General features: G+C 35.9%; 4 protein-coding genes across 7 annotated transcripts; all 4 read left to right on the plus strand.

Annotated features, from left to right (window-relative positions):
* The first annotated feature begins 2,147 nt into the window (after window positions 1-2,147).
* Window positions 2,148-5,039, plus strand: LOC113690542 (F-box protein At4g22280). The gene is made up of 3 exons (XM_027208492.2): window positions 2,148-3,551; window positions 4,276-4,440; window positions 4,558-5,039. Exons 1-3 carry the CDS (start codon window positions 2,502-2,504, stop codon window positions 4,837-4,839), a joined length of 1,497 nt encoding a protein of 498 aa, XP_027064293.1. The 5' UTR covers window positions 2,148-2,501; the 3' UTR covers window positions 4,840-5,039.
* Window positions 5,040-8,286: 3,247 nt separating this feature from the next.
* On the plus strand, window positions 8,287-10,315 carry LOC113699362 (F-box/FBD/LRR-repeat protein At5g44980-like). 2 transcript variants are annotated; one of them, XM_027219690.2, is made up of 3 exons: window positions 8,287-9,375; window positions 9,492-9,653; window positions 9,732-10,315. In XM_027219690.2, exons 1-3 carry the CDS (start codon window positions 8,314-8,316, stop codon window positions 10,029-10,031), a joined length of 1,524 nt encoding a protein of 507 aa, XP_027075491.2. In that variant the 5' UTR covers window positions 8,287-8,313; the 3' UTR covers window positions 10,032-10,315. The 2 variants fall into 2 exon arrangements, with proteins under 2 accessions (XP_027075491.2, XP_071907359.1); XM_072051258.1 differs by lacking the exon at window positions 9,492-9,653.
* A 1,453-nt stretch (window positions 10,316-11,768) lies between these two features.
* On the plus strand, window positions 11,769-14,737 carry LOC113699343 (F-box/FBD/LRR-repeat protein At5g22660-like). 3 transcript variants are annotated; one of them, XM_027219661.2, is made up of 4 exons: window positions 11,769-13,809; window positions 13,928-14,089; window positions 14,168-14,254; window positions 14,321-14,737. In XM_027219661.2, exons 1-4 carry the CDS (start codon window positions 12,748-12,750, stop codon window positions 14,507-14,509), a joined length of 1,500 nt encoding a protein of 499 aa, XP_027075462.1. In that variant the 5' UTR covers window positions 11,769-12,747; the 3' UTR covers window positions 14,510-14,737. The 3 variants fall into 3 exon arrangements, with proteins under 3 accessions (XP_027075462.1, XP_027075454.1, XP_027075444.1); XM_027219653.2 differs by having other exon boundaries at window positions 11,778-12,529; window positions 12,694-13,809; window positions 14,168-14,737; XM_027219643.2 differs by having other exon boundaries at window positions 11,779-13,809; window positions 14,168-14,737.
* Window positions 14,738-19,031: 4,294 nt separating this feature from the next.
* LOC113699358 (F-box/LRR-repeat protein At4g14103) lies at window positions 19,032-21,793 on the plus strand. The gene is made up of 3 exons (XM_027219676.2): window positions 19,032-20,608; window positions 20,728-20,889; window positions 20,968-21,793. Exons 1-3 carry the CDS (start codon window positions 19,553-19,555, stop codon window positions 21,139-21,141), a joined length of 1,392 nt encoding a protein of 463 aa, XP_027075477.1. The 5' UTR covers window positions 19,032-19,552; the 3' UTR covers window positions 21,142-21,793.
* The last annotated feature ends 4,386 nt before the right edge of the window (window positions 21,794-26,179 follow it).

Here is a 26,179-nt window from a genome sequence, read left to right on the forward strand (position 1 = left end):
TGTTTTAAATATATTTAACAAGAAAATACAAAGAAATTAGAACAATCAAGTAACAATTTATATTATTTAATAAGCATTAACAAGTTTAGAATTAAAATTATGGACTTAATTGAAAAATAATACCAAACTTTAAGAAAATATTGATAAAGTATGAAATATTTGAGGTATATTAATAATTTTTAACAATCTAGGGGTCAAAACATAATATTAAAAAAGTTTGAGTTTTTTTTTTAAAAAAACTGTTTGAACCGAAAAATCCGGTTTTTTCCCGGTCAAACCCGATTTTTGACCGGATTTGACCGGGTTTTTACTTGCTCGGTTTTTAAGCATGACTTGGACCGGACATTTGGCCGGTTCCCGGTCCGACCGGTCTAACCGGCCGGTCCGGTCCGAGTTTTAAAACACAGCTTAAAACTAAAATAAGCTTCTTAAACAACTATAAATGCAGTCGCGTTATTAAACAGGAGTTCACATTGGACTGTGAGTTATTGGTCCAAGAGAGAGTGAGAGAGTAAATTAGGTGGTTGATAGTTTGGGACAAATGATAAGGAAAAGTGCAGGTGGTAGTATGGTACTATGAGCCAAATTTCTTTCTTTTCTTTTTTTAATTTTTTGCACCCTTTCTCCCCTCCCTAAATCCTTCCTACCATCAATTATTAGCACAGGATTTGAACCCTGAATTTGATAGTTGAGAAGACTCTTAAGAGTCCTTCCCTAATCATTGGACTGAAAATTCAATATTGCTCATTAATAATAAATTTGTTTGTGTGTTTTGTTGTTTTATTTTTTTATCATATAATAGTGATTTGATTTTTTGGAATTGAAATTATTCAGCTTTACTATGGGTGCATTTGATATAATTGAAATCTAAAAATCGAAATCTGAAATCTGAATCCATTAAGTTATTGAATTGTTAAGTATTAAATCTAATACATTTGAGTGCATATCACATTTAGTAATAAGTGAATATCTTATCACTTAATTTTAGGAGTAAGTGTTGCTTAGAAAATTCAGTGTCACTTAATTAATTCAAATGTTCAATTTTTTATTATCAAACTGTTTGAATATGTTAAAATTTGAATCCATTAAATTTAAGTGCTGAATTGAGTTATCAAACGGGGCTTATATGCTCTGATATAGTTGTCGATGGTGTGAATTGATTGTCTGGAAAGGGGTAAGTAGAGAGAAGTGGGTTATTTAAGTACAAATGGTGGTGTGGTGGTGGGAGCAGCGCAGCAGGCAGCAGCTACTGTGGGGTTGATGGGAGGATTTTTAATTTGCTAACATTCCCAATTACAATGGCATTTTGGACCTTTTACCTTTACTTTTTGCTTACATCATTAATAGCAGGGGTTCATTAGTTAAATGTTTGCTAATTCAAAAAGAGAGTTTGTAATTTGATCAAATCACAAGGTCTAATCAGTATGTTGACTAGATCTCAAGAAAAGTAAATATAATTAATCCTAGTTTTAGAAGATTGAGGAAGAAACAAGCCTAAAAATCACAGTCCCTCCCATTCCTTAAGAGCAATCTTTGGAAAACTGGAAACAGGAAGGACTAACTCCATTTTGTACCTCTAAACTTGTATTTCTATTTTATGTTGGATCCTAAACTTCAATTTCGACCACTTTGTATCCTAAATTTTTAATTTCGGATACTCTGCACCCAAAATTCTCAAGTTCCCATTTATATTTCATCAATAATTACGTTCGTAAAATTAATGAGAAAAGAATGATGAAAATTAATGACAATGTATTGTTTTTATTTTAACTATGATTCCTTAAAATTTTTTTTTATTACTTTTGACACATTGTCATTGATTTATATAGATTCAATCACTAATATTGTTAATAAAATTAATGAGACAAATTAAAGATGATGCAAATTAATGACAATATATTATTTTTACCACATTTGGCACATTTTTATTAATTTGTTGGGTCGTTTATGCCAGTAATTTTACTAAAATTGTCATTAATTGGATTTAAATGGGACAAATTTAAGAGTTTAGGGTGCAAAGTGTTCAAAGTTGAGAGTTCAGAGTGCAAAGTGAAAAAATGACGGAGGTTCACAAGTGCAAAGTGGAATTAGCCCAAATAAAAAAGGGAAACCTTTAAATTTGTGGAAATTAAAAGAAAAACAGAAAAGGAACCTCTTGTTTTTAACTTTCAACCCTTTAATTTGTAGAATCAAACAACGCTTCATCCTTGAGAGATTTAGGGTTACTGCGCATTAACCTGATGGTCTTGGTTTTAAGCCTTTTAGAATCAAACTCATAAAAGTTGAAGGTTATCCGAGTATATTACTCCCTTACTCTTTGAATTTTTTTTAAGCCACTCTTTGAAGTTAGATTCGTCTTTTCTAGTTTTTGCCCAGATTCTTCCCCTCAGAAGAGATCCTTTTTTGCCTGGAAAAAATCACAACCCTTCTGGCTCGTGGCTCAGTGTTCAGACGTTGAAAACTTGACAGCAGGTAATCAGTTGAAGAAACCATCCCCAACAATGGCTCATGATCCTCGAAGTCCTAGGGCTTTAAAAACTAAAACCCCCAAAGATGATGAAAGTGACAAGTTAAGTGCCCTCCCGGACGAGATTCTCTGCCACATCCTGTCCTTTCTCCCTTCAGAAACCGCCGCAGCCACATCAGTCCTGTCAACCAGATGGAAAGATCTCTTTACCTCACTTCCTGTTATTGATCTCACAATCTCTAAGAATTGGGATGCCAAGATCGGGGAGGAGCGCAGAAGGGATTTGTGTAATTTTCAGAAATTCCTATCTAGATTGATTTTTCTACGAAACAAAGCTCCAATTAGAAAATTTCAACTTAATGTGTCGCCGCCCTTGGTTGAAGATCTTCGTCCAGGGATTTACTGGTTGATATCGAAAGTGCTTTCGCGTCAAGTCCAAGAAGTTGATATTTGTGTGCCAGGAGATCGAGATTCCACCGGATTACTTTTGTATCCACCTGAGATATTCACATGTGCAACACTAACTTCTCTGACGATGACGATGAAAAGTAGTTTTAATTTCAATCCTCCCGATTCAGTTTCTTTACCAAATCTTAAGGTCCTGCGCTTGAATGAATTTGCATTAACAGATCAAGATTCCTTCGCGCGGGTTATTCAGGCTTGCCCCTTGCTCGAAGATTTGGGTTTAAGATGGAGATTTTGGAAATTTGAGTTTATGGATCTCCGTATTTCTGCTCCTTTATTGAAAAGACTTGCACTTTCATGTTACTTTGGTCAGTATTCTCTAATGGTGGAGTCTGACAATCTTGAATATCTGGACTGCAATGTATATGGAGTGCATAAACTTGTTATAAATGCCCCATATCTCAAGTATTTCAAGTGTCAAGGTCCTCCCGTGAGAGTAGAATTTGTTCAGGATGTGAGGAACATTCTGAATGCGACAGTAGCATTCAAGTATAGAAAAGAAGAATTTGAAAGTACCCTCGTGTTGTATCATAGGCAAAATTTGAAATCACTCGAAGCTTTTGAGCTTGTCAATGGTTTGCAATATGCGAAATCACTTCGATTCCAGTCGGGTATGAAGGTATGTCCAGTTAACCTTCTGCTAAAGCAGTTTTTTTTTTTCGTTCCGACCGGAGTATCAGTATTCTATCCTATCCATATCCTATTCTATAAAGATAGTCTCACTTTTGTTTATATATATTTATTCAAATGACGGGCTGATTTCCTTTTGGAAGGATTGTTATTTTGTCGATTTACTAATATGCCTACATTGTTACTAAAATGTTTTAGTCGAATTTGTAACTCTGATTAGGTAAAGCCATGCATTGAAAAACTAAAAAAAAAATAACAAGTTTCAAGAATGATTTAGTAATATGAGTCATTTACTTTGAGTAATTATCTAGTATTAAAGGAGGCCATATGAAGAAAGTGATTAGTAAAAATAATTGATTTAACTATATTAATTAACCCTTCTTAATCTGTGTGAAAATAAAAGTAGCCTTGTCTTTATGTGATGAAAGGATTAAGTTTTTTCTATTCTGTAAGCTGGTATAATTACGTTACAAATCATGTAAAAAACATATGAAAACATTACAACTAGCGCTAAAATCACAACTGAACCTGCCCCAGACAAAAATTGTTGCCTCACCTAGGGGTTTAACATTGTAAATTTAAACTTATGGATACAAAATATGTCTTGAACTCAGCCTTATCCTGAGTATTCTGCCGGCTGAATAGAGCAATCCATAAAAGTTTAAGTTTGTGGTTTGGGATATTGTTTGATTCTTCATCTCATTTGGTTGCAGATTCTCTATTATGCTGGAGAATTCTTGCCTACTTTTGTAAATTTGAGCAGTTTGGCGCTTGATGACTCTATTTACAGCTACCATTACAGTAGCTGGTGGTTGAACCTAATAGCAAGATTACTGGAAAACGCCCCTAATCTCGAAGCCCTCGATATCGTTTCCTCAGTGAGTTTCTTTCATCTTTCGTCTGTGAGTCAATTAAGTTTGCTCTTCAATTTCTTCATCTTACAAGTAGTTCATAACACAGTCTTGTGCAGTTCCTAATGTTTGCAAAATGTACAGGTATTCGACCACAATTTCGGTGTAGAACAACTCGGGATATTTCTGCGAACGGCCTTTCCAGCACGCCCCATTCGACATCTCAAGGAGCTGAAAATAATCTTAGGGCATGATCAGGAATTTGGTTTCAAGCTAGCTGAATATTTTCTGGAGATTGGGAAATCTTTAAAGAAGATGACTATTCGTGGAAGTATAAAGGGTTGGGAGTCTAGTCCTGAAGTTTACAACCGGATATCATCATTCAAGAAATCTTCTGAACATTGCAGGATTGCGTTCGAACCTTAGAAGAATCAGAACGAAAACAGATACTATACATATAACTGAAATAAGGGAATCCAAAAGTTTAATGTCTGCATCTTTCGTGCTTCATTTATTTTTTATAGTGATAGATGCAACTGAAATAGTTCATTTGGGTGCCATAGCTGATGCTTTTCCAAAGTCAATTAATATCAGAACAATAGTCTCTAATTGTGCTTTGGGTTCAATTTCACTTCCAGAATTAACTTGAAATCATCTTAATACACAGGTGGGCATTCAAATTTTCGTCTTCACAAATTCTACTCAGGCAAAGTGTTTTTTTTTTCTTTTTTACCTTTTGGTAAATAAAAATGGCAAAAGTAGCCACAGACATAGCTAAAAGTTTCATTTGTCAATTCATTCTTCCTTTGAGATCAACTTTTTGACAGAGTTTTACATATTTAAGCTGAATAGTTTTCTTTGAGCGAATAAGCAGGATGAAACAAGGCAAAAATAATATGAAATAACATCAAGAAAGAAATCAATAAGATAAAAGATGCAATATATATACTTAAATACTATCTTTGGAATTACTCATATCACCAAGTATGTAAGCGAAGATAACCTCCGACCATGCTAAGGTAGAAACCATCTTCTTTCACCAGCCAAGGACATACCTTACCACACAAATGCTCATGTAATGATTTGTCAAAAACAACAATTTATTTATCTTTTCCAGCCCACCAAAAATGGCCAAAATATAATGTGCTTTGGATTAGGTTCTGGTGAAATGACCACTGTATTTCCTCACCTACAGCTAAGGTATGACAACCAACATCATCATCTTGAGATTGACAGTGGACGGTTAAAAGATTGGTATCGTTTGGAAGACCATTGCCAACATAAACATGAAGCTTGGGAAATAATGAAATGGCAGCTCGACATATGGGCACAAAATACAATGATAGAATAAGCAAAAAGAAAATCCTATTCACCATAGTTTGGTTCATCATGGTAACTTACGATTTTAGTTGAAATGTCTAGATATACACACACACACACACACAAGAGCAACCTTGAATGAAATTGAGTCATTTTGGCAACTTAAGAAGCGACAAATTTGGTGTGTGTATATATGTCTATGTCAGCTCATATGAGATTGTGAAAACAGCTGTGACATAAATGCAAAATAACTACTGAAGGAAGGTTATGAATACAACAATCCAAATGTTAGAAAACACTTTAAGATAACTTTCAGGGATACCAATTACCAAGGTAGAAACCATCTTCTTTCACCAACCAAGGACATTTCTTACCATACAAATGTTCTGGTAATGATTTGTCGAAAGAACAACCGATTTATCTTTTCCAACCCACCAACAATGGCAAAAAAAATAGGGTACGCTCCAAAATGTTATGGTGAAACATCCGATGAGTTTCTTGATTTACAGCTAAGGTATATGATAACCAATATCGTTATCTTTATATTGACAAAAAACAAATAATGAATAGGTTAGATGATACAGAAAGTGGGAATATAAGTGAGGAGTCCCGAGTTTGAGACTTCTCATTTACGCTAAAAAGAAAAAAGTGTTTAAAATAAAAGGGAGACCATTGCCAAAACAAATGTGATATTGGGAAATAATGAAATTGTGCCTGAATATAATATGGGTGTGAAGTACAATGCAAAGAATAAGAAAAGGGATAATGCTACTCATCATAGTTTGGTTCATCACGGTATCTTATTAAACTCATCTCAATCTTCAAGAAAATAGCATGAAATATACTATTCACATTTTAAAATTTTAAATTACTTGACCTCTACTCAAACTTAATTCAATAACAAATCATTTTTAGTTCGATTTAATTCTGTCTCAATTCCCTAAAAAAGGCAAATCAAATTCAAATGCAATTTCAAATCGGTTACAACAATCAACTATGATTATAAGTTCGAATTGTGAGCGCATTTGGCACGATTTGACTCATTTACATCTCTAATTTTTCACAATGCACACTAAATTCTGCACCTTATATGTTCCCTTAAGGTTCACTACAATACTAGGGATAATTTTAGAAGCTTCTCCCCAGGTTTTTGACAATTGCCCTGAATTCCCCCAAAGTTTCAAAACTTTTAGATGCCTTACCTAAAACTAATTAGCTTGTAACAAGTCAACTGATTCCAAAAAAATAACAAATTGGTTTTAGGCAAAAGAAGAAATGCGGTTCCACGAATGCCCCTCATATGTTACATTAGTTAGTTAATTTGGTATAAAAGCATAAATTACTAATTTAACAAAATCACAGGCGAGGGTTATAAGTGCAAATGTTAGCAAATGCAAGACATCAACTTCTCCAACTATTCGCAACTACTCTTTGCAACGACTATGTCTATGAACGCTTATACAAAAGCAACAAGAGTATAAAATATGTAATCGCAAGCCATGAAATTCAATTTATGCATGATTGGACCTATTATTTTCACTTGCAAGGCCATTATTTTTTTAAACAAAAGAATTTTATTGATGTAGCAATCAACTCGTACACCAAGGGGCAGGGCTATTTTTTGGCATGATCAAGAAAATAAATTAAGAAATATGCAACTAGTAACAACAAATCCAAACTTGAACATCAAAAAAGTCTTTCCTCTCCCCTTAAATTAAGATGCTCACAATCAGCGGATTGTTGATAGGAATTAGAGAGCAAGCTTGCTCACACCCTTAGCTACACAATCATTCAAGTTCAAGCTCTATTCTCTCCAAAAAAAAATGTCTATATGTCTATTTCTTTGCCTCTCAAGTCTTATTTAATTGAGCTTTTTATCAAGCCTATCAATCAGAAAAGTGCACCTAGAATTGTCGATCTTTTCTCATGGCAAGTTATATATTTTTTAAGTTCAAAATTGTGTTTATTTTTTTAATTTGGTTAACTAGTGATTTTAATTGATTAATTCCACATAATTGTCAATATTTTGTAAGCATTGGGCTTAAGTCTCTGACAAGTAAAATTTTTAAAACCTGGAAACAGGTCAATACAACTGTCAGAAACTACAGTGGCGGTTTTGAAATTGTCCCAAAATACCACGTATTGTTATGAAATAATGATAAGATGTGGATATCCGTTGATATTCTCTAGATGTGGCTGTCCGTTGATATTCTCAAGAAGGATTACAAGATGAAAATGTCCGTTTGTATTCTCAAGATGATAGTCTCATGTATTCTCCCTAGATTCATTGGTATATTGGATGAACTCATTTATGGATGTACTTGATGTACTAAATTCATGTATTTGTATTTAATAGAGTTCATTTACCTTTGATCTTGGATCACCTATTTATAGGGGTGAATCCTACTTCTTTTGTAACATGGGGAAATCTTGAAACCTGGAAGTACTTTGATTAGTAAATATAATAATATCTCTTCTTCTTACTCTACTATTCCAATCCCTACTTTTGGGAGTATCTTTTATTAGTTTCACAACACGTGTTACATAGTTGATAGTAGTACGTGTTAAAGAAAAGTACTGATGGCTGATCCTGCAGAAAAGAATATGCTTGAAAGAATCCCAGATGGTGATAATATCGACAGGTTGAGTGAACTTCCGAACTGTGTTCTGCTTCACATCCTTTCGCGTTTCAAGACAAAAGCTGCTGCAGCAACCTCAATTCTGTCCACTAGATGGAGAGATCTTTTCGTTTCTCTTCCTGATGTTCGTCTAATTTACTGTGTGGATAGTGATGGTTCTGGCCGTGATAAATTGTTCTCTGATTTTATAGATTTTGCCAATAGAGTGATTCGACAGCGAAATAAGGCTCCAATTAGAACGCTTGTAGTCGATGTGATGCATTTTGTTAAAAGTTACCACCTAGCTTTTGAGTCATTGTTGATATCTGCAGCTGCTGCACTTTCTTCTTGCAATGTCCAACGACTCTTTATTTCGGTTCGAATGGATAAAACGACTGAGCGATTTTCTATACCTATTCCACCTGGAATTTTTTCATCTAAAACTCTGGTTTGTTTATCAGTAAACTTTGAGGTGGATTGGAATGTTCCCGATTTTGTTTGGTTGCCAAACCTCAAGCGTCTCTACTTATTTCAATTCAGATTGGTAGATGAAGATTCTATTCAGAGGCTTCTTCAAGGTTGCCCTTTGCTTGAACGTCTGATATTAAAGGTGCATCCTTTCAGCTATGATAGCAAGAGTGAAGAAAGCATTGAAGTTGAAGTTCTTCATATCTCGAGCCCCTCGTTGAAAAGCCTGGTGCTCTTTTGGAATGCAAAAGTTGAATTAGAGTTCACTGTTGTTGTGAAGTCGGAAAATCTCGAGTCTTTGGTATGCTTCCTCCAGGGGCAGCACAAAGTTACCATAGATGCCCCAAATCTGAAGTCGCTGACTGTTGAGGGTCATGTACCTGATGTACACATAAATCAAAGTCTGGTATCTATTGACGAGGCAGTAGTACGAGCTGAATTTCTGTCTAATGTGACAAATCACAGTGACTTATTTTTACATAGTCAGCGTGCTTTTAAGTTTCTTAGTGGGATGGTAAATGTGAAATCACTTTATTTATCACAGACGACTCTCCAGGTATGTTTCTTCTTTTCTTTCTTTTTTAGTTTGACTTCATTTCAGAGCTTTATCTTCCACCTATAATAGGAAAATTGGAACTTCGTTCTTACTTAATTCTACTTATATGCATGAAGGCTCTGTATTTTTCTCAAGGGGTCTTGCCAAAATTCAAATACTTGAACAAATTGAAGCTCAGTCATTTTCGTTGCAATGCATTTCCTCGCAATCTTTATTCTAAAGTGTTGTCAAGCTTGTTTGAAAGTTCCCTCAACCTTGAAGTGCTTATCATTGATGAAGTAAGTTGTGATGGACAATTTTGTTGCATAGTTAATTCTATCATATTTTGCTGCCTCTGATCTACTAGGAATGGACAGGTCATCAAGGACAGTGAAGACGGGGAACTTGATTCTGTTTTTCAAGAGGCTCTCTCATTAGCTCTTGTCGGACAACTTAAGGAAATAGAAATCAGAAGTTTTGAGGGGGAGGAACATGAATTCAAGCTGATAGAGTATTTTTTGAAGAATGGAATATCTTTAAAGAAGATGACTCTCATTAGAGACAGTTGGAAGACTGAATCAGATGGTTGTCACAGGATATTGTCATCCAAGAAGTGTGCGGAGGATTGCCAGATTCTGTTCATAACGAAACGGGATGCACTGAAACTCTTCCTGTAATGATGCTGTCGTTTATATTCTTCCTGTTCTTTTCTTTTTTCCCCCTTATGACCAGTGTTTTTTTATTTTTGTTGGTCAAGACCCAACTAAAACTTACAATAATTTCATGCGTATGTAAAAATAGTTTAAGAACTTGTTTGTTAAGTTCATCTTGTGGCATTCTTGATGCTGTTGGTGCCATGATGATCACATCATTCAGTTTTAGAGCTAGAAATTTATGGCTTGATAACTAACATCTTGTAGCAAAATATTTATTGCTTAATAGAACTATACTTTGAAAGTTAGTGTTAAAGTGCCAATGAAAAGAATAATAGCTGGGGAAATATAAGGTCTCAAGTAGGACCTTCACTTTGGAAGTATTGCTAAATCAGTCTGTTGCTCTTTTTTCTCGCAATTTCATTGCCCATGCTAGCAAAATGATGCAAAAAATGCTCATGCTTCATAATGTTAAGTTATTATGAGATTTTAGCCTTTTTTACCATAGGTTCACTGCAGTTTGCAGTACTTCCAAATCTCTCTCTCTCTCTCTCTCTCTCTCTCTGTACCTTTCACAAGACAATGCTGTGAAATCATTGCAATCCTTTCTACCAATTAGTCAACTTGCTGGTTAAGTGAACTCCTTTTAAGATTGAGGCAGGGCTCAGCCCATGCAGAAAGGTCTGGTTCAGGACTGCATGAAACTGCAGGAGCATATTGAGGAGGATTAGATATGTTCTTACAGTTGTGAAGGTGAAATGATCACAGATATTGTACTCTGCAAGAAGATTTTGAGGTGGTAATACTGTTATATTACCAGTTATTTAAAGCTAACCTAAGATTGAAGTAGCAATCTGGAGACACATAATCCAAAATGGCAATGAGTCTTTGATGAAGTATAAATGTAAGATTCAAATCTTAGGAACTTGTAGATTTCAGTTTTAGAGTATACTTCGCTGAGGATTGTATCATTATGTGAAGATTGTGGCATATTCTTATCTTTGGCAACAAAAAAAAAAGGATAAAAGTAGTCAATCGAGCCTAGGTCTTATTGCATATATTGTAAATGAACAAACAAGTTGCCAGCTGTGCTTATTGTGGAAGTAGATGACAAGAATCCAGATTGGTCAAAGATTTGAGTGTTGAAAAATTATTGATAGGGTTGAAAGATATAATAAAATTGAACTTGGTAAGTTCACGGTCTATTTAGTTCGTCAACTAATCCAGTAAATCTTTAGTAGTCTTTTGTAATCTAAAAACTTTAAGCTTAGTTAGTTTTTCAACTAATTAAGTAAAACTTGAATAGTCTTTTTTTTATATAAAATATTAAACTAATCTTGATCTTGGCTGAAGAAAATAGCATGTAATTTACTATTTATATTTAAAAATTTTAAATTACTTGAGCTCTACTCAAATTTAGTTCGATGATAACAATCATTTGAGCTTAGTTCATTTCAGTTCAGTTCATTGAAAAAAGAAAATCAAACTGGAACATAATTTCAAATTTGTTGCAACAATTAAACGATTAAATTTTGAATTGTGAGCATTTGCCATGATTCGACTCATTCTTCGCATTGCTCTGAATTCTACACGCACCCTTGAGACCAACTACTTCAGTACTTCTAAAGTAGTTGGCCACCATGGTGAACTTTTTGGTACAAGTCAATAAATCACATTTCTTGACTTGTATTTTTGTCTAGGATTTTTTGAAAATTTCACTCGCAAGTGCATAGACACCCATCTAGTTCGATAGCTGTTCAACTTCGTCCAAGTTTCCTTTGATCCTTTGGGATCCATCCCTTTCCCCTAGTATAAAGTGCTGCCAATCCCCTTCAGGTTTCCCTTTTTGGATATAGGTCAAAAGATCAAATTCCTTAACTTGCATTCTTGTCCAAATTTTCTTGAAAATTTCACCAACAGGCAGCAGATGCATGGGCACCTATCTGATTCGGTGTCAATTTAATCCCCTTCAAGTTTGCTTTTGACCCCTTTAGATCCACCTGTCCCCGGTGTAAAGTACTGCTAACCCCTCTGGGTTCCTCCTTTGACCCATTTTACTAATGTAAAGTAGGAGTAAATATATACATTCATTTAGCTCGATGACAGTTCAATCACCTCTATTTTTTTTCCTTTGGATCCGCCTTAAGAGCATGTGTAAAATAGGTTCGATATCGTGTCATGGGAGGAGAAGATAAGCAAAGCACCCTCGAGCTTCACCACATGCTACATATGCCTAGTACGCTAAATACTACTGTACTCCCTTTTCCCCAAACGGCCCTTAAAACTCCCTTCTTCGGTAGGTGCGTTTAAAACTTCTCTTGATTGGGGAAATCAGAAATGTTGGGGTTTACAGCAGCAAGGCTTTTGGAGCAAGAACATTTCTCAGCTTCGAGGAGAAGAGTATCTCATCTTCGAGTAGAAGAGTATAAGATGGAATTTCATCAGCTGCTTAACTGCAAAATTCCCACCTAAAAATGCAGGTTCTTGTTCGTCGTTGATGGTTTTAGTCTTCAGAAAACCAGGTTCTTTGTTGATGTTTCTTCTCATGTTTTCTTTATTTGGGAATGCTTCGTTAGTATCTTTTTACAAGTCTATTATGCGATTATACATGGAATACCTTCGATGCCCATAGTTGTCTGCCAAAAAGCAGAAATCCCTTTTATATTTAGGCTTGTTGATTTCACAGTATCTCGAGACCTGCTGTTTATGTACTGAAAGATTGAAATAAAGAAAAGTACTTATGGCTGATCCTCCAGAAAAGAAGATGCTTAAAAGAATCCCAGATGGTGATAATATCGACAGGTTGAGTGCACTTCCGAACTGTGTTCTGCTTCGCATCCTTTCGCGTTTCAGGACAAAAGATGCTGCAGCAACCTCAGTTCTGTCCACTAGATGGAGAGATCTTTTTGTTTCTCTTCCTGATGTTAATCTAAGTTTCCGTGTGGATAGTGATGCTTCTGACCGTGATAGGATGTTCTTTGATTTTATAGATTTTGCCAATAGAGTGGTTCGACAGCGGAATAAGGCTTCAATTGGAAAGATTGAAGTCTCTGTGATGCATTTTGTTAAAAGTTACCGCCTGGCTTTTGAGTCATTGTTGGTATCTGCCGCTGCTGCACTTTCTTCTTGCAATGTCCAACAACTCCTTATTTCGGTTCGAATCGATAAAACAACTGAGCGATTTTCTATACCTATTCCACCTGGAATTTTTTCATCTAAAACTCTGGTTTCTTTAACATTGAGCTTTGAGGTGGATTGGAATGTCCCTGATTTTGTTTGGTTGCCAAACCTCAAGTATCTTTACTTATTTGAATTCAGATTGGTAGATGAAGATTCTATTCAGAGGCTTCTTCAAGGTTGCCCTTTACTTGAACAACTGATGTTATTTGTGCAATCATTCAGCTATGAGAGTGAGAGTGAAGAAGGCATTGAAGTTGAAGTTCTTCATATCTCGAGTCCCTCATTGAAGAGCCTGGTGCTCTGTTGGAATGCAAAAGTTGAATTAGAGTTCACTGTTGTTGTGCAGTCAGAAAATCTCGAGTCTTTGGTATGCTCCCTCAAGGGGCAGCACAAAGTTACCATAGATGCCCCAAATCTGAAGTCCCTGACTGTTGAGGGTGATGTACTTGAAGTACACATAAATCAAAGTCTAGTATCTATTGACAAGGCAGTAGTACGAGCCGAATTTCTGCATAATGTGACAAATGACAGTGACTTATTTTTACGTGTTCAGCATGCTTTTAAGTTTATTAGTGGGTTGCAAAATGTGAAATCACTGACTTTGTCAGAGAACATTCTGAAGGTATGTTTTTCTTTTCTGTCTTCTTTAATTTCGATTGACTTCTGAGCTTCTTCTTCAAATTTTAATAGAAGAATTGGAACTTTGTTCTTACATAATTCTTCTTCTTATATGCATGAAGGCTCTCTATTTCTCTCAACCGGCATTGCCAACTTTCAGAAATTTGATCAAGCTGGAGCTTATACCTGTCTATTGCTATTATTTTCCTCGTAGCTGCATCTTACAGGTGTTATCAAACTTATTTGAAAGTTCCCCTAAACTTGAAGTGCTTATCTTCAGTGAGGTAAGTTGTGTTGGCCACTTTAATTTCAGAGTTAATTGCTTTGTACTTTGCAGTCCCTTATATACTTAATATGAACAGGTGTTCAAGAACTACTTTGGCGAAGACGAGGAATTTGGTTCTGTTTTTCTGCAGGCACTTCCACTAACTTTTATTGGACATCTTAAGGTAATTGAAATGACTAATTTTAGAGGGGAAGAACATGAATTCAAGCTGATAGAGTATTTTTTGAAGAACGGAAAATCATTGAAGAAGATGGCTCTCGAAAGAGAGGCTAGAGAGGATTGGAAGTGTGTACCAGAAGATTGTGAGAGGATATTGTCATTCAAGAAGTGCTCAGATGATTGTCAGATTGTATTAAAAAAGAAATGGGATCATATAACGTGCCCAAAATTCCGACAGTTGCTGAACCTATCTCCTTAGCGTATTCTTTAGTGGCAAACTGATAAATATATAATTCAGCTGTAGAATAAGAAATTTTGGCTTCATGGATATAACATCTTTGAGCCAAATTTTCTGTGTAATTGGATTGTAGTCTAAATTTTAGTATTAATGCGCTGGGAAAGGGTAAAAGCTGAGTAGATTTGCAGTCTTTATGAGAACCTTCAGCTTAAAAGTTTTTCTGAATCAGTCAATTACTCCTTTTTTTAATTTGATTTTGATGACCCCTGCCGTAGAAATGTCAGCAAGTTTTCAAGAGAATGCCGGTTTCTCTCAGGTTCTTCTCGGGGAAGACCTGATTAATTAACCAACAATTGCTTGACTAGATCGGAATATGGCTAAACAGGTGATTGGGATCCGTTATGACTACAATTTCTTTTGGTTGGAGTGATTAGTTCGTTGTTAAATTCATTAACTAGAAGTTTTGTTTAATGGGATATGATGGTTGGGGATAAATTGTAGTATGGAAATATGGTGAAAGATATTATATTGCACTTGGGAAATGGACAATGATTTGGACATATAGGTTTATGTACCTACACTTTGAGATTTTTCAGTTGACAAGCATGCATTTCTTCCTTTTACTTTGCCTTCCTCAATTTGAAGCTTCTCATTCAAGTTACATGAGTATAGGACTTCATAATTGTAAGCAGTCAATTGTTTGTCTTCTTCTCCGCTGTATGAAGGTACCTCATTACTCTCTAAGTTACTGACTTTTAAAAATATTGACCATGCTGTCCCTTGGAACTCATTATTATCTTTATGTCCAAAATATTGACCATTCTGTTCCTTGGAACTCATTATTATCTTTATGTACATGCCTATTTGTGGAAGACATCCCCAAGCTTACTTCATGCGACTCCTAATCTTGAACTGCATATCTTTCATCTAGTAACTCATGATTATCTGTTTGGTTGTAGAATTAATTTCAGATTCTTTTGCACTAACTAATTTTTGTAATCATTTATGTGATTGGGAACAACCTCAGAGGGATGGAGGAGTTTGAGTTTGTTCTGCCAGAGGCTATTTAAGTAGGCTTCTTTAAACATCATAGGAAGACAGATATCATGATCTTTATAAAGGATGAATAGGAACTTAGGTTAGTTGATTTTGTTGGAAAAATTGAAAATATTTGATCAAAGAAGACTTTTGGTGGAGATATAGAGCTTTTCTAAGTATTCATTAGAAATGTTTCCATGGGATTTTTTCATTCAACAAAAACTCTGAGACTTGTGAAATTGTGTCTGATAGGAAGAAAGAATGGGATTAAGCAGCATTTGGCATATTGTGAATAGGATGGGCTTTTTCTTTTTCTTCATTGGGTGGGGGAGGTGGTGGTTCTTGTTCTTTTGCAACTGGTATGACTTGTCTGGTGGTATGCGCTTACTTGTTAACATCCTGTGAGGTTTATGCTGCTTGATATTCTGCCTTACGACCCATTGTATTTTGGGTTTTGTTTGTGAAGACCAGATTAATCGTCAGCTATACATTTATGAAGTTCTACCTGAATCCATATGTGCTGCTATTGTCAATTTTTTTTGAAGTAGTTCTTAAAGCGATGCATCTGTTAATGGCAGAACTAGGTACTGATGTTGTGCATTTCCAAATGTAAATGTACATTATGTTGTGTGTGTGTATAGGACAGAATGAAAGAATTTAAGAAAAGCACCCAATATCGGTTTTCTCAGTCTAGGAGTGGCTATACCTATCATGGTTTTTTAGCACTCCACAGCTGCAGATTTCTATTACTTGACATTGTTCATCTTTTCAGTCATACATGAGTTGACTCCTGACGTAAAATCTCAGATTTTCTGGTTTATACATGTGCATGGATGTGACATTAGGAGTAAATTATCTGGTTGAAAGGTAGCATTAAAACTCCTGGGAAAAGAATAGCTTTGAAAATTTTGTGTCAGCTCCAAAAGTAAGGAGGTTTTTGGATATTACTCTTATATTTCTAATCTTGTAGAACTCTAATCTTATGCTTTTAGTAACTTGTATTCTTTTGTCAGAATATTTAAAGAAAACTATTCAAAAAGTTTAAGACTAATTCCAGAACTGCAACAAGCTGCTTTGACAAGTTACAGAAATCACAAGATAAGATAGGAAACAACGTAATCTACACAACAAATTATTCAACTTGCTGGTTAATTTGGACTCTCCTTGAAGATTTTTCAAGGAATCAGCACACCAGCAGATGCTAAAAGTACTGATCCAGGACTGCATGAAACTGCTGGAGTACTTTCAGGAGGCTTATTTATGTTTTTACCATCTTGAAACATGGTACGATTGTTGATGTTATATTATGTAAGTAGGCTTTTAGCATGCCTATTGGAGCTTGCAGTCCTATCTACTTTGGTGTTCCTGTGTTGCCTTGAAAATGCTAGATCTTGATAGGATGTAAATCGGTTTAGGATCCAAGAGGCACCTGCTGTCTTGCCTGTATATCAACTGTCATGCTCTGTTTTTATGGAATACTTACCCAATCTGCTTTTTGCTTTAAATGAATCTTGTTACATGACAATTGTTGATGAAATAATTGCCCAGTGTAAGCTCTGTTGCGGATCATTCCTCTCAAGAACTCGGTAGAATTTTCCCATCTTAGTGCTAGTGTACAATTTGGTAGCAGCTGTTCAAGGGCCTTGCAGGAACTTTCATCCTTATTAGATGGGCAGAAGGGAGTATCCCTTTTAGCTGAATGACATAATAGATGATCTTCTCTGCCTCTGATTCTCCATGCCTCACCTCTTCTGTTTCTTTCCATGTCAGCAACAATCCAACCATGCAGCCAGAAGACAGCTGCAAGTAGGAAGGAAATGACCTTTAGCAAAAATAGTGTAGTGTAATTGGAACTCCTCGTTTTGAAGCTGCAAAATTAGTATCCAATATGCAAACCTTTTTCTCCTTTCTTCGGTTACAAAATCAATAACAAAGCTATTCTTTTGGTGCTATTTGTCCATTTGTTAAAAGGTCAAAATTTTCTTTTATTATATCATATTACACCAGAAGCAAATCATGAGGCAGAATCTAAGATTAGCTGCATTCATGACCTCTTAGATTCAACGCTTGCACAAAACCTTGCAAACTTTTCTAGTATGTTGCTTGTTGGGCCCTTTTTTTTTTTTTGTTGAGCAGTGCCCAATCTTAGAGTTCTTTTTTTTTTTTTTTTGAGCAATTCTGAGTAATTTGTTAGTTGTTCTAATATGCAAGACGAGGAAAAAGAAAAAAGGGAAAAAACTAAAATGGTAATTTATCATTCCTATTGGATGCTTGGTAATAGGGCTGCAAACGAGCTGAGTCGAGTCGAATTTTGGACTTATCGAGCCGAGCTCGACTTAAAAATGGGTGGGCTCGAGTTCGAGCTCGAGCTTGAGCTTGAGCTTGATCCGACTAAATAAAGTTAGGTTCGAACTGGACTCGATAAGGCTCGTGAGTTGAAACTCGAATTCTGACTCGCAAGCAGCTCGAATTATGAGCTCGAATTTTTGACTCGTGAGTAGCTCGTTAGCTTGAATTTTTTGAAATTTATCTAACAAAAACATCATTTTATCAACTTATTCCTAACCAAATTATTAGCAGCATAATAATAGCCTACAATTCATGGCTACAAAGAAAAATAGCAAAACATGATTAGATAATCATCTTTTACTTTCAAACATTCAATACTATAAAACACATGGAACTAACGAGTTTGTGATTTTTAATTCTATCAAATTTTCCATAACGTTATACCATATTTTTCTTAATTTTTGCATTCACGACTTCTTAATTTCTGCACTTCCTTAAACTTTTTCATACAAGTGCAGTTGCATAATCTATGGAATTAGGTTTTCTCTACCCTCCTTTTTTTTATCCTTTTTCACTAGAGTCCTCTTCTGTCCTTTCCTTTCCTTTCTTTCAATCCAAATAGTGCCTTAATTTTGATGCCCTTTTCCTCCCTTAGTTAACTTGTTAAAAAAAAAAAATCAAATCACTTGAGCGCTACTCAAGATTAGCTCAATAACAAATAGTTTGAGTTTGGTTTCCTTTAACAAAAAAAAGAAACAAACTCAAATACAATTTCAAATTTATTAAAACAAACAATGGCTTGCTTTAACTCATTTACATTCTTAATTCTTGGCTATGTACACCAAATTTTACACTCTATGTATCAGTGTAAACCCCCGGGGCAAGATCACGCGGTCTGTGGCTGCTTCCGGCACTCGCAGGTCGTGGGGTCGAACCTCACTTAATGCTTGGGTGCGGTTGGGGTGGTGCTGTACTCCAGGCGCAGGGAATTAGTCGGGCCGCCTTCGGGTCTTGACCCGGACACCTCTGTGTTGACAAAAAAAAAAAAAAAAAGTATCAGTGTACCCTTGAGATTCACTAAATAAAATGTAATCCAAACGTATATTTCACACCTGAAGAGTTATAGATTACGATTATTTAAAGCAAAAAAGTGTTTATTATATGTACATTACATTAGAAAAAGTATTATGGTGTTATATAGTAATTTCATTTTTCAAATGATGGAGTATCCAAACACTCCATTATCACTGAATAGTATTCTACTCCCTTCGCCCAAACGAGCCCTAAACTCCCCCTCTTTTTGATAGGGCCCTGAAAGCCCCCCTTGGCTGGGAAAATCAGAAAGAAACGTTGAGGTTTAGAGCAGCAAGGTTCTGGGAGCAAAAACATTTCTTAACTTGAAGGAGGAGATTAAACAGAGGGATTTCATCAATGGTCTAACTGCAAACAAAATACCCACCTCAAAAAGCAGATTCTTGGTCGACATTGATGGTTTTGTTCTTCAGAAAACCTGGTTCTTTGTTGATGTTTCTACTCATGCCTTTTCTATTTCGGAATGCTTTGTTAGTATCTTTTTACCAGTCTATTATCCAATTATACATTCAATGCCTTCGATGCCCATAGCTATCTGCAAAAGAGCAGAAATCCCTTCTACTTTTAAGCCTCAAGATTGCACAATCTCTCCTGAGCTGCTGCTGTGTATATTGAGAAATTTGGAAAGAAAAAGAGAGAACCCAGATGGCTGATCCTCCAGAAAAGAAGGTGCAAAGAATCCCAGATGGTGATAGTATTGATAGGTTGAGTGCACTTTCGGACTGTGTTCTGCTCCACATCCTTTCACTTTTGAAGACAAAAGAAGCTGCAGCCACCTCAATTCTGTCCACGAGATGGAGAAATCTTTTTGTTTCGCTACCTGATATTGATTTATGTTTCTGTGTGGATGATGATGCTTCTGACCGTGATAGACTGTTTTATCAGTTTACACATTTCTCTAATAGAGTGATTGAACAACGAAATACGGCTCCAATCAGAAAGATTCGACTCCGCGTGGAGCATTTTGTTGAAAGGTACCGTTTGGCTTTTGAATCATTGTTGATATCTGCAGCTGCTGCAATTTCTACTTACAGTGTCGACCAACTTCGTATTTCGGTTGAAATGGATACAACTGAGAAATTTTCTGTACTTTTTCCACCTGGAATTTTTTCATCTGAAACTATAGTTTCTTTATCACTAAACCTTGACGTGGGTTGGAATGTTCCTGATTTTGTTTGGTTGCCAAATCTCAAGTATCTTTACTTGATGCGATTCACATTGGTAGATGAAGATTCTATTCAGAGGTTTCTTCAAGGTTGCCCTTTGCTTGAACACCTGATATTAACAGTGCAACCTTTCAGCTATGCGAGTGAGAGTGAAGAAAGCATTGAAGTCGAAGTTCTTCATATCTCGAGTCCCTTGTTGAAAGTCCTGGTGCTCTGTTGGAATGAAAAAGTTGAACTAGAGTTCACTGTTGTTGTGAAGTCAGAAAATCTTGAGACTTTGGTATGTTCCCTCGAGGGGCAGCATAAAGTTATCGTAGATGCCCCAAATCTGAAGTCCTTGAACGTTGACGGTCATGTACTTGAAGTACACATAATTCAGAGCCTGGTATCTATTGATAAGGCAGTAGTACGAGCTGAATTTCTGCATAATGTGACAAATCTAGGTGACTTATTTTTACGTGTTCAGCATGCTTTTGAGTTTATTAGTGGGTTGCAAAATGTGAAATCACTGAATTTGTCAGAGAACATTTTAAAGGTATGTTTTCTCTTTTCTGTCTTCTTTAATTTGGGTTGGCTTCTGAGCTTTTCCTTCAATTTTTAATAGAAGAACTGGAACTTTGTTCTTAATTAATTCTTCTTGTTATATGGATGAAGGCTCTCTATTTTTCTCAACCAGCATTGCCAACTTTCAGAAACTTGATCAAGCTGGAGCTTGAACCTGTTTATTGCCATTCTTTTCCTCGTAGCTGGATCTTACAGGTGTTATCAAACTTATTTGAAAGTTCCCCTTACCTTGAAGTGCTTATCTTTAGTGAGGTAAGTTGTGTTGGGTATTTTAGTGTAAGAGTTAATTGCTTTGTATTTCGCTGTCCCTTATATACTTTATATGAACAGGTATTCAAGAACTACTTTGGCGAAGATGAGAAATTTGGTTCTGTTTTTCCACAGGCTTTTCCACTATCTTTCATTGAGCATCTTAAGGTAATAGAAATGAGTAATTTTAAAGGGGAAGAACATGAATTCAAGCTGGCGGAATATTTTTTGAAGAATGGAAAATCTCTGAAGTAGATCACTCTTGAAAGAGAGGGTTGGAAGTCCGTACCAGAATATTGCAACAGGATCCTCTCATTCAAGAAGTGTTCAGAGGATTGTCAGATTGTATTCAGAAAGAAATGGGATTATATAACGTGCCCGCAATTACGACAGCTGATGAATCTATCTCCTTAACAGTATTCTTCGCGGCAAACTGATAAGCTATAATTCAGTTGCAGACTTAAGAAATTTTGGCTTCACGGATATAACATCTTGGCGCCAAATTTTTTGTGTAATAGGATTCTGTTCTAAGATTTTGTATTAATGCACCAGAGAATTGAATTACAGCTAGCTAGATATCCAGCCCTTATGAATACCTTCAGTTTAGAAGTTTTCTGAATTAGCCAATCACTCTATTTTTCTTTTTTAATTTGATTTTGATGAGCCCTGGCTGTAGAAATGTCAGCAAGTTTTCAAGAGAATGCTAGTTTCTCTTTCAGGTTTTTCTCAGTGAAGACCTGATTAATAATTGCTCAACAATTGCTTGAATAGATCTGAGTATGGTTAAAAGTGTGATTGGGACCTTACATGGCTGCAATTGCTGGTTCTCACCTGATTAATTGTTCAACAATTGCTTGAATAGATCTGAAGTGGTTAAACATGTGATTGGGATCTTATATGACTGCAATTGCTTGTGCTCTTTGGCTGAAGTGCTTTTTACATTGTTAATTCCTTAACTAGAAGTTTTGGTTTTTGGGATATGATAGTTAGGGACAAATAGTGGTATGGCAATATGGTGAAAGATATTATATAGCACTTGCAAAATGAACAATGGTTATGACATATATGTCTATTTACCTACACTTCAAGATTTTCAGTCAGCAAGCGTGCATTTCTTCCTTTTACTGTGGCTTCATTAATGTGAAGCTTCTCATTCAAGTATTGAACTTTATGCTTGTACCTCTATTGTTTTAGTTCTTCTTTTAATCTGTATGAAGGTACTCCATTACTCTTAAGTTACTAACTTTCAAAATTTATTGACCACTCCGTTCCTTGAAACTTCTTTTTATTATCTTTTTATACATGCCTTTTTTGTCGAAGATGTTCCCAAGCTCTCTTCATGCAACTTTTAAGCTTGAAGTGCATATCTTTCATCCACTGCCTTAAGATTATCTGTTTGGATGTAGATTTATTTTCAGCATCTTTTCCACTTCTAATTGTATTAATGGGGTAGGTGTATAGGAACAACTTCAGAGGGATCGAAGAGTTTGAGTTTGTACTTCCAAAGGCTATTTCAATAAACTTCTCTAAACATCATAGGACAGTAGACATCACAGGATTGGAGTTCAAGCTGGTTGATTTTGTTGAAAAGTTTGAAACTTTTTGACCCAAGATGACTTTTGGTGAAGCTGTAGAGACTTTGTAAGTCTCCATCAGAAATGTTACTGCAGGATATCGTTGTTCAAGAAAAGCTCTGGGACTCGTGAAATTGTGTCTGGTAGGAAGAAAAAATGGTATTAACTGGAGTCATGCAATTTGTGAATGCGATGGGGTTTTTCTTTCATTTTCTTTTTAGGGTGAGGGAGGGGGTGGTTCTTGTTCTATTGCAACTGGTATGGCTTGGCTGGTCAAATGGCTTACTTATTAACATTTCTATGAGCTTTATGGCTCTTGACATTCTACATTATAACCCATTTTATATTGGCCTTTCTTTGTGAAGACCGGATTAGTCGTCAGTTGTACGTGTATGAAGTTCTACCTGTATCTGTATGTGTTGTGCTATTATTGATTTTGTTAATGGGTTATCAAGTGGTGCACCTGTGCATCTGTTAAAAGCAGAAATTAGGATATTATTTATCAAAATTTGAAATGTGTGTGTATGTGGGTAGTTTTTGTAGATAGGACATGGTGAAAGAATAATGTAAAGAAAGCACCACTGACATGTTGCAATGTTCAAAATCCTACCAGCTTTCTCGGTCTAAGAGTGGCTCTACATATCAGGTTTTTAGCGCTATCCTACAAATTTTAACAGCAGTTTCTATATCTTAATGTTCTTTACAGCGGTATCTCAGTTGATAGCAGACATAGATTCACAGATTTTCTGGTTTATAGATGTGCAGTGGATGTGATGTAAAACGTTTAAATGATTATGTTGAAAGATTGTACTAATGCTCCAGGGAAAAGAATAGCTTCTTTAACCGTGTCAGTTTGGAAAGGAGGTTTTTACATTTTACTTTTATGTTTCTACTGTTAGTCAATTGGTTTGCTAGTATAAAGTTTTTGTTTTCAAGTAATCTGTAGTCTTTTGTCAGAATGTGGAAAAGAAATCTAAAAAAGTTTACACTAATTCCAGAACTACAACATGCTGCTTTGACAAGATACAGGAATAGCAAGATATTGTTGGAAACAAGGTAACCCAGTAAACAGATAAGCCAACTTGCTGCTTAATTTGGACTCTTCTTGGAGATTTATCCAGGAAAAAGTGCACCAGCAGATGCTAAAGGAACAAGTTCAGGACTTCATTAAACTGCTGAGTACCTTCAGGTGGATCATATATGTTTTTACTCTCTCGAAACGTGGTGTGGTTGCCCATTTTAAATTCTGTAATTGGCTTTTAGCAAGCCTTTTGTAGCTGGTATTCATATCTACTCTGATCCTCCATGTATTGCCCTGGTAAAATTGCGGTGGCTTACTTAAATTTTACAACTTTTTCTTTCATGAACTTTGACCTATAGCCTAAAGGGCCCTTTAATTGGAAGGATTTAGGGGAAAAAGCAGAGATTTAAAAAAAAAAGTGTCAAATTGGCTGTTGGAAAATTTCCACAGGTTAAGGTTTTCAGAGTTTTAGAAAATTGAAGGAGATAAGATTTTGTGCTTTTAGAATGTTATGTTTTTGATTAATCAAATTCTTTTATTTTCTTTTTCTTTCATTTCTTTGGTATCTAGTGGTAGTTAGTAACACCATTAGTTTCTAGTTCGTTTAGTGAACGAGTTTTTAGATGAGTCGTTGTCTATTACATTGTCGTGCTTCTTTGCCCACGTCTATGGTTTACTCTGTTGTCAAGTACTCCGTTCTTTAGACACGAATTTTATCATAGGAGCTGTAAAAAATTCAATATTGTTGAAATTCAGGATCCTTTGGATTAAGTTCTTAAGGTTCAAGATCATGCAATCTTTTACACTGAAATCAGTATCGTTCGGGGATCCGAATATCAGTATCTTTCTTTGTGAGATTTGATACTAAATCTTGTGTTAGCAATAGCAGTAAAACTGAAAATCCCAGCATTCCACTGTTCTGATAGATCAGATCCCTTCTTTTCAGAAATCCTGTGAACTCCTTGAGTCTTTATTTGCGGTCAAAAGTATTTTTGTTCTTTTTATGTCCATTAGGGAACAGAGGTTGGAGCATTCTTTTTCACTTTAACTTTGTACAGTAGCCTCAGAATTTGAGAGTTGCTTTGAAGACATTCTGATTTTGTGTTACTTGATTAGTTTTGCTTGGAGAGGCCTTCTAGTGTTTGAATGACTCTTTGACTGCCAGATCATCACTAGCTTATTATGACTGCAGCAATTTAGTCTGTTTCACTCTAGAAAAAGGAAGAAGGATCTCAGTGGTCATGTGGTTGGGAAGACAAGTATTAGCCAAGAGTATGTTAAGGCCAAGGATAATGCAAATATAGAAGGAGAAAGCAAAAAGGATCTCGGTGGAGATGTGGTTGCCAATGTGAGTTTTAGCCAGGAGTATGCTAAGGTCAAGGATGAAGCAGAGATAGAAGGAGAAAGCAAGAAGTATCTCAGTGGTGATGTGGTTGCTAACTGGATTTATAACCAAAAGTATGATAAGGTGAAAAATAATAGTGAGGTAGAAGGAGAAAAATAATAGCGAGACAGAACGAGAAAGGAAGAATGATCTCGGTGGCGATGTGGTTTCCAACACAAGTTTTAGCCAGGAGTATGATAATGTCAAGCATAATTCAGAGATAGGAGGAGAGGGTCCTAAAACTGCTGTATCAAAGGAAGATGTGGAATCTAATCCAGGGGAACAACAACCAGCTGATAACAACAGTGAGAGAGATGAGAATCAGGTAGGTTCTGCAAGGCAAAATGCCAGGTTCACTGATGTAGATGGAAGCAGAAAGCGTTGAGTTGCCAGGAACAGACGCAAGTGACCACTAAATTATTGCTGAAACTAACTGAAAGAGGTTGAACACCATTTCTAGCAAGTAAGCCTGCTTCTGAAAATTTTGTCTTTACTCTTAAAGGATGCCCTTGCATGGTGGTTCTCATCCTGCTCTTTTCATTGCTTTATATTCATGCATTCAGTAAGTAATTTTACATGTAACAATTATGCACATAACACTTGTCCATTGATATCTAAAAATAGCTGGGGACTGTTTGGGTTTTTGTCTCTGTCCTGGACCCATGATGCTCAATTAATACTGATGAACAATTTTTAATTGTCATATAAATGTGTCTGTGTTTTGACAGACTTTTTGTTTTGCATTTCCTGTGGTATGAAAGAGAAATGTCCATCCTTTCTCTAATAATAGATGGGAATTGAATCGTGCTATGCTTGAGATGGGTAAAAACTGCTAAATGAGGAAACTTACCGGGAGAGTGAAAGCTGAAACATTAGGTGACTACCATCCTTATGAATCATTTTTGTCATCCTAAGATGTGTCCTTGTCCTAGCAGACTTGAGTGTTTGACAGATTGGCTGAACTATCAGCAGGAATTAGAGAACAATTACCATGGCTGCCTCTTCCTACTATTTCAGGTGAAAGAAAGACTAATTAATTAAATTATAATTATTCCTGCCATCAGAATAGATGTAATCACCTGTGATTTTGTCATCACGGAATCCTCGGCCCAATTTTTGCTCAAACAGATAGGCTGTAGCAGTTGTGCTTTGTACTGCCTTCAACTGAATCTAGAAAATGGAGTTTTTCCCTTGGTTGGACCCTGATTGCTCAGACCGCTATTGGATCCTTCATCCTTATGAAGTGTCTATAACCAACTGTCTGTTTCACCCATTACCATAGCTAGGTTGATCAGCAAGACACAATGGTACATT

Source organism: Coffea arabica, chromosome 1e, assembly GCF_036785885.1.
Source record: "Coffea arabica cultivar ET-39 chromosome 1e, Coffea Arabica ET-39 HiFi, whole genome shotgun sequence".
In the NCBI taxonomy this organism is placed as follows: domain Eukaryota; kingdom Viridiplantae; phylum Streptophyta; class Magnoliopsida; order Gentianales; family Rubiaceae; genus Coffea; species Coffea arabica.

Coding starts and splice junctions, on each gene's coding strand:
- LOC113690542 (XM_027208492.2), top strand. CDS start 2,502: ATGGCTCATGATCCTCGAAGTCCTAGGGCTTTAAAAACTAAAACCCCC. Junction 3,552..4,275: donor GATTCCAGTCGGGTATGAAG/GTATGTCCAGTT, acceptor ATTTGGTTGCAG/ATTCTCTATTATGCTGGAGA. Junction 4,441..4,557: donor CCCTCGATATCGTTTCCTCA/GTGAGTTTCTTT, acceptor CAAAATGTACAG/GTATTCGACCACAATTTCGG.
- LOC113699343 (XM_027219653.2), top strand. CDS start 12,748: ATGGCTGATCCTCCAGAAAAGAAGATGCTTAAAAGAATCCCAGATGGT. Junction 13,810..13,927: donor TGTCAGAGAACATTCTGAAG/GTATGTTTTTCT, acceptor ATATGCATGAAG/GCTCTCTATTTCTCTCAACC. Junction 14,090..14,167: donor AAGTGCTTATCTTCAGTGAG/GTAAGTTGTGTT, acceptor TAATATGAACAG/GTGTTCAAGAACTACTTTGG.
- LOC113699362 (XM_027219690.2), top strand. CDS start 8,314: ATGGCTGATCCTGCAGAAAAGAATATGCTTGAAAGAATCCCAGATGGT. Junction 9,376..9,491: donor TATCACAGACGACTCTCCAG/GTATGTTTCTTC, acceptor ATATGCATGAAG/GCTCTGTATTTTTCTCAAGG. Junction 9,654..9,731: donor AAGTGCTTATCATTGATGAA/GTAAGTTGTGAT, acceptor AGGAATGGACAG/GTCATCAAGGACAGTGAAGA.
- LOC113699358 (XM_027219676.2), top strand. CDS start 19,553: ATGGCTGATCCTCCAGAAAAGAAGGTGCAAAGAATCCCAGATGGTGAT. Junction 20,609..20,727: donor TGTCAGAGAACATTTTAAAG/GTATGTTTTCTC, acceptor ATATGGATGAAG/GCTCTCTATTTTTCTCAACC. Junction 20,890..20,967: donor AAGTGCTTATCTTTAGTGAG/GTAAGTTGTGTT, acceptor TTATATGAACAG/GTATTCAAGAACTACTTTGG.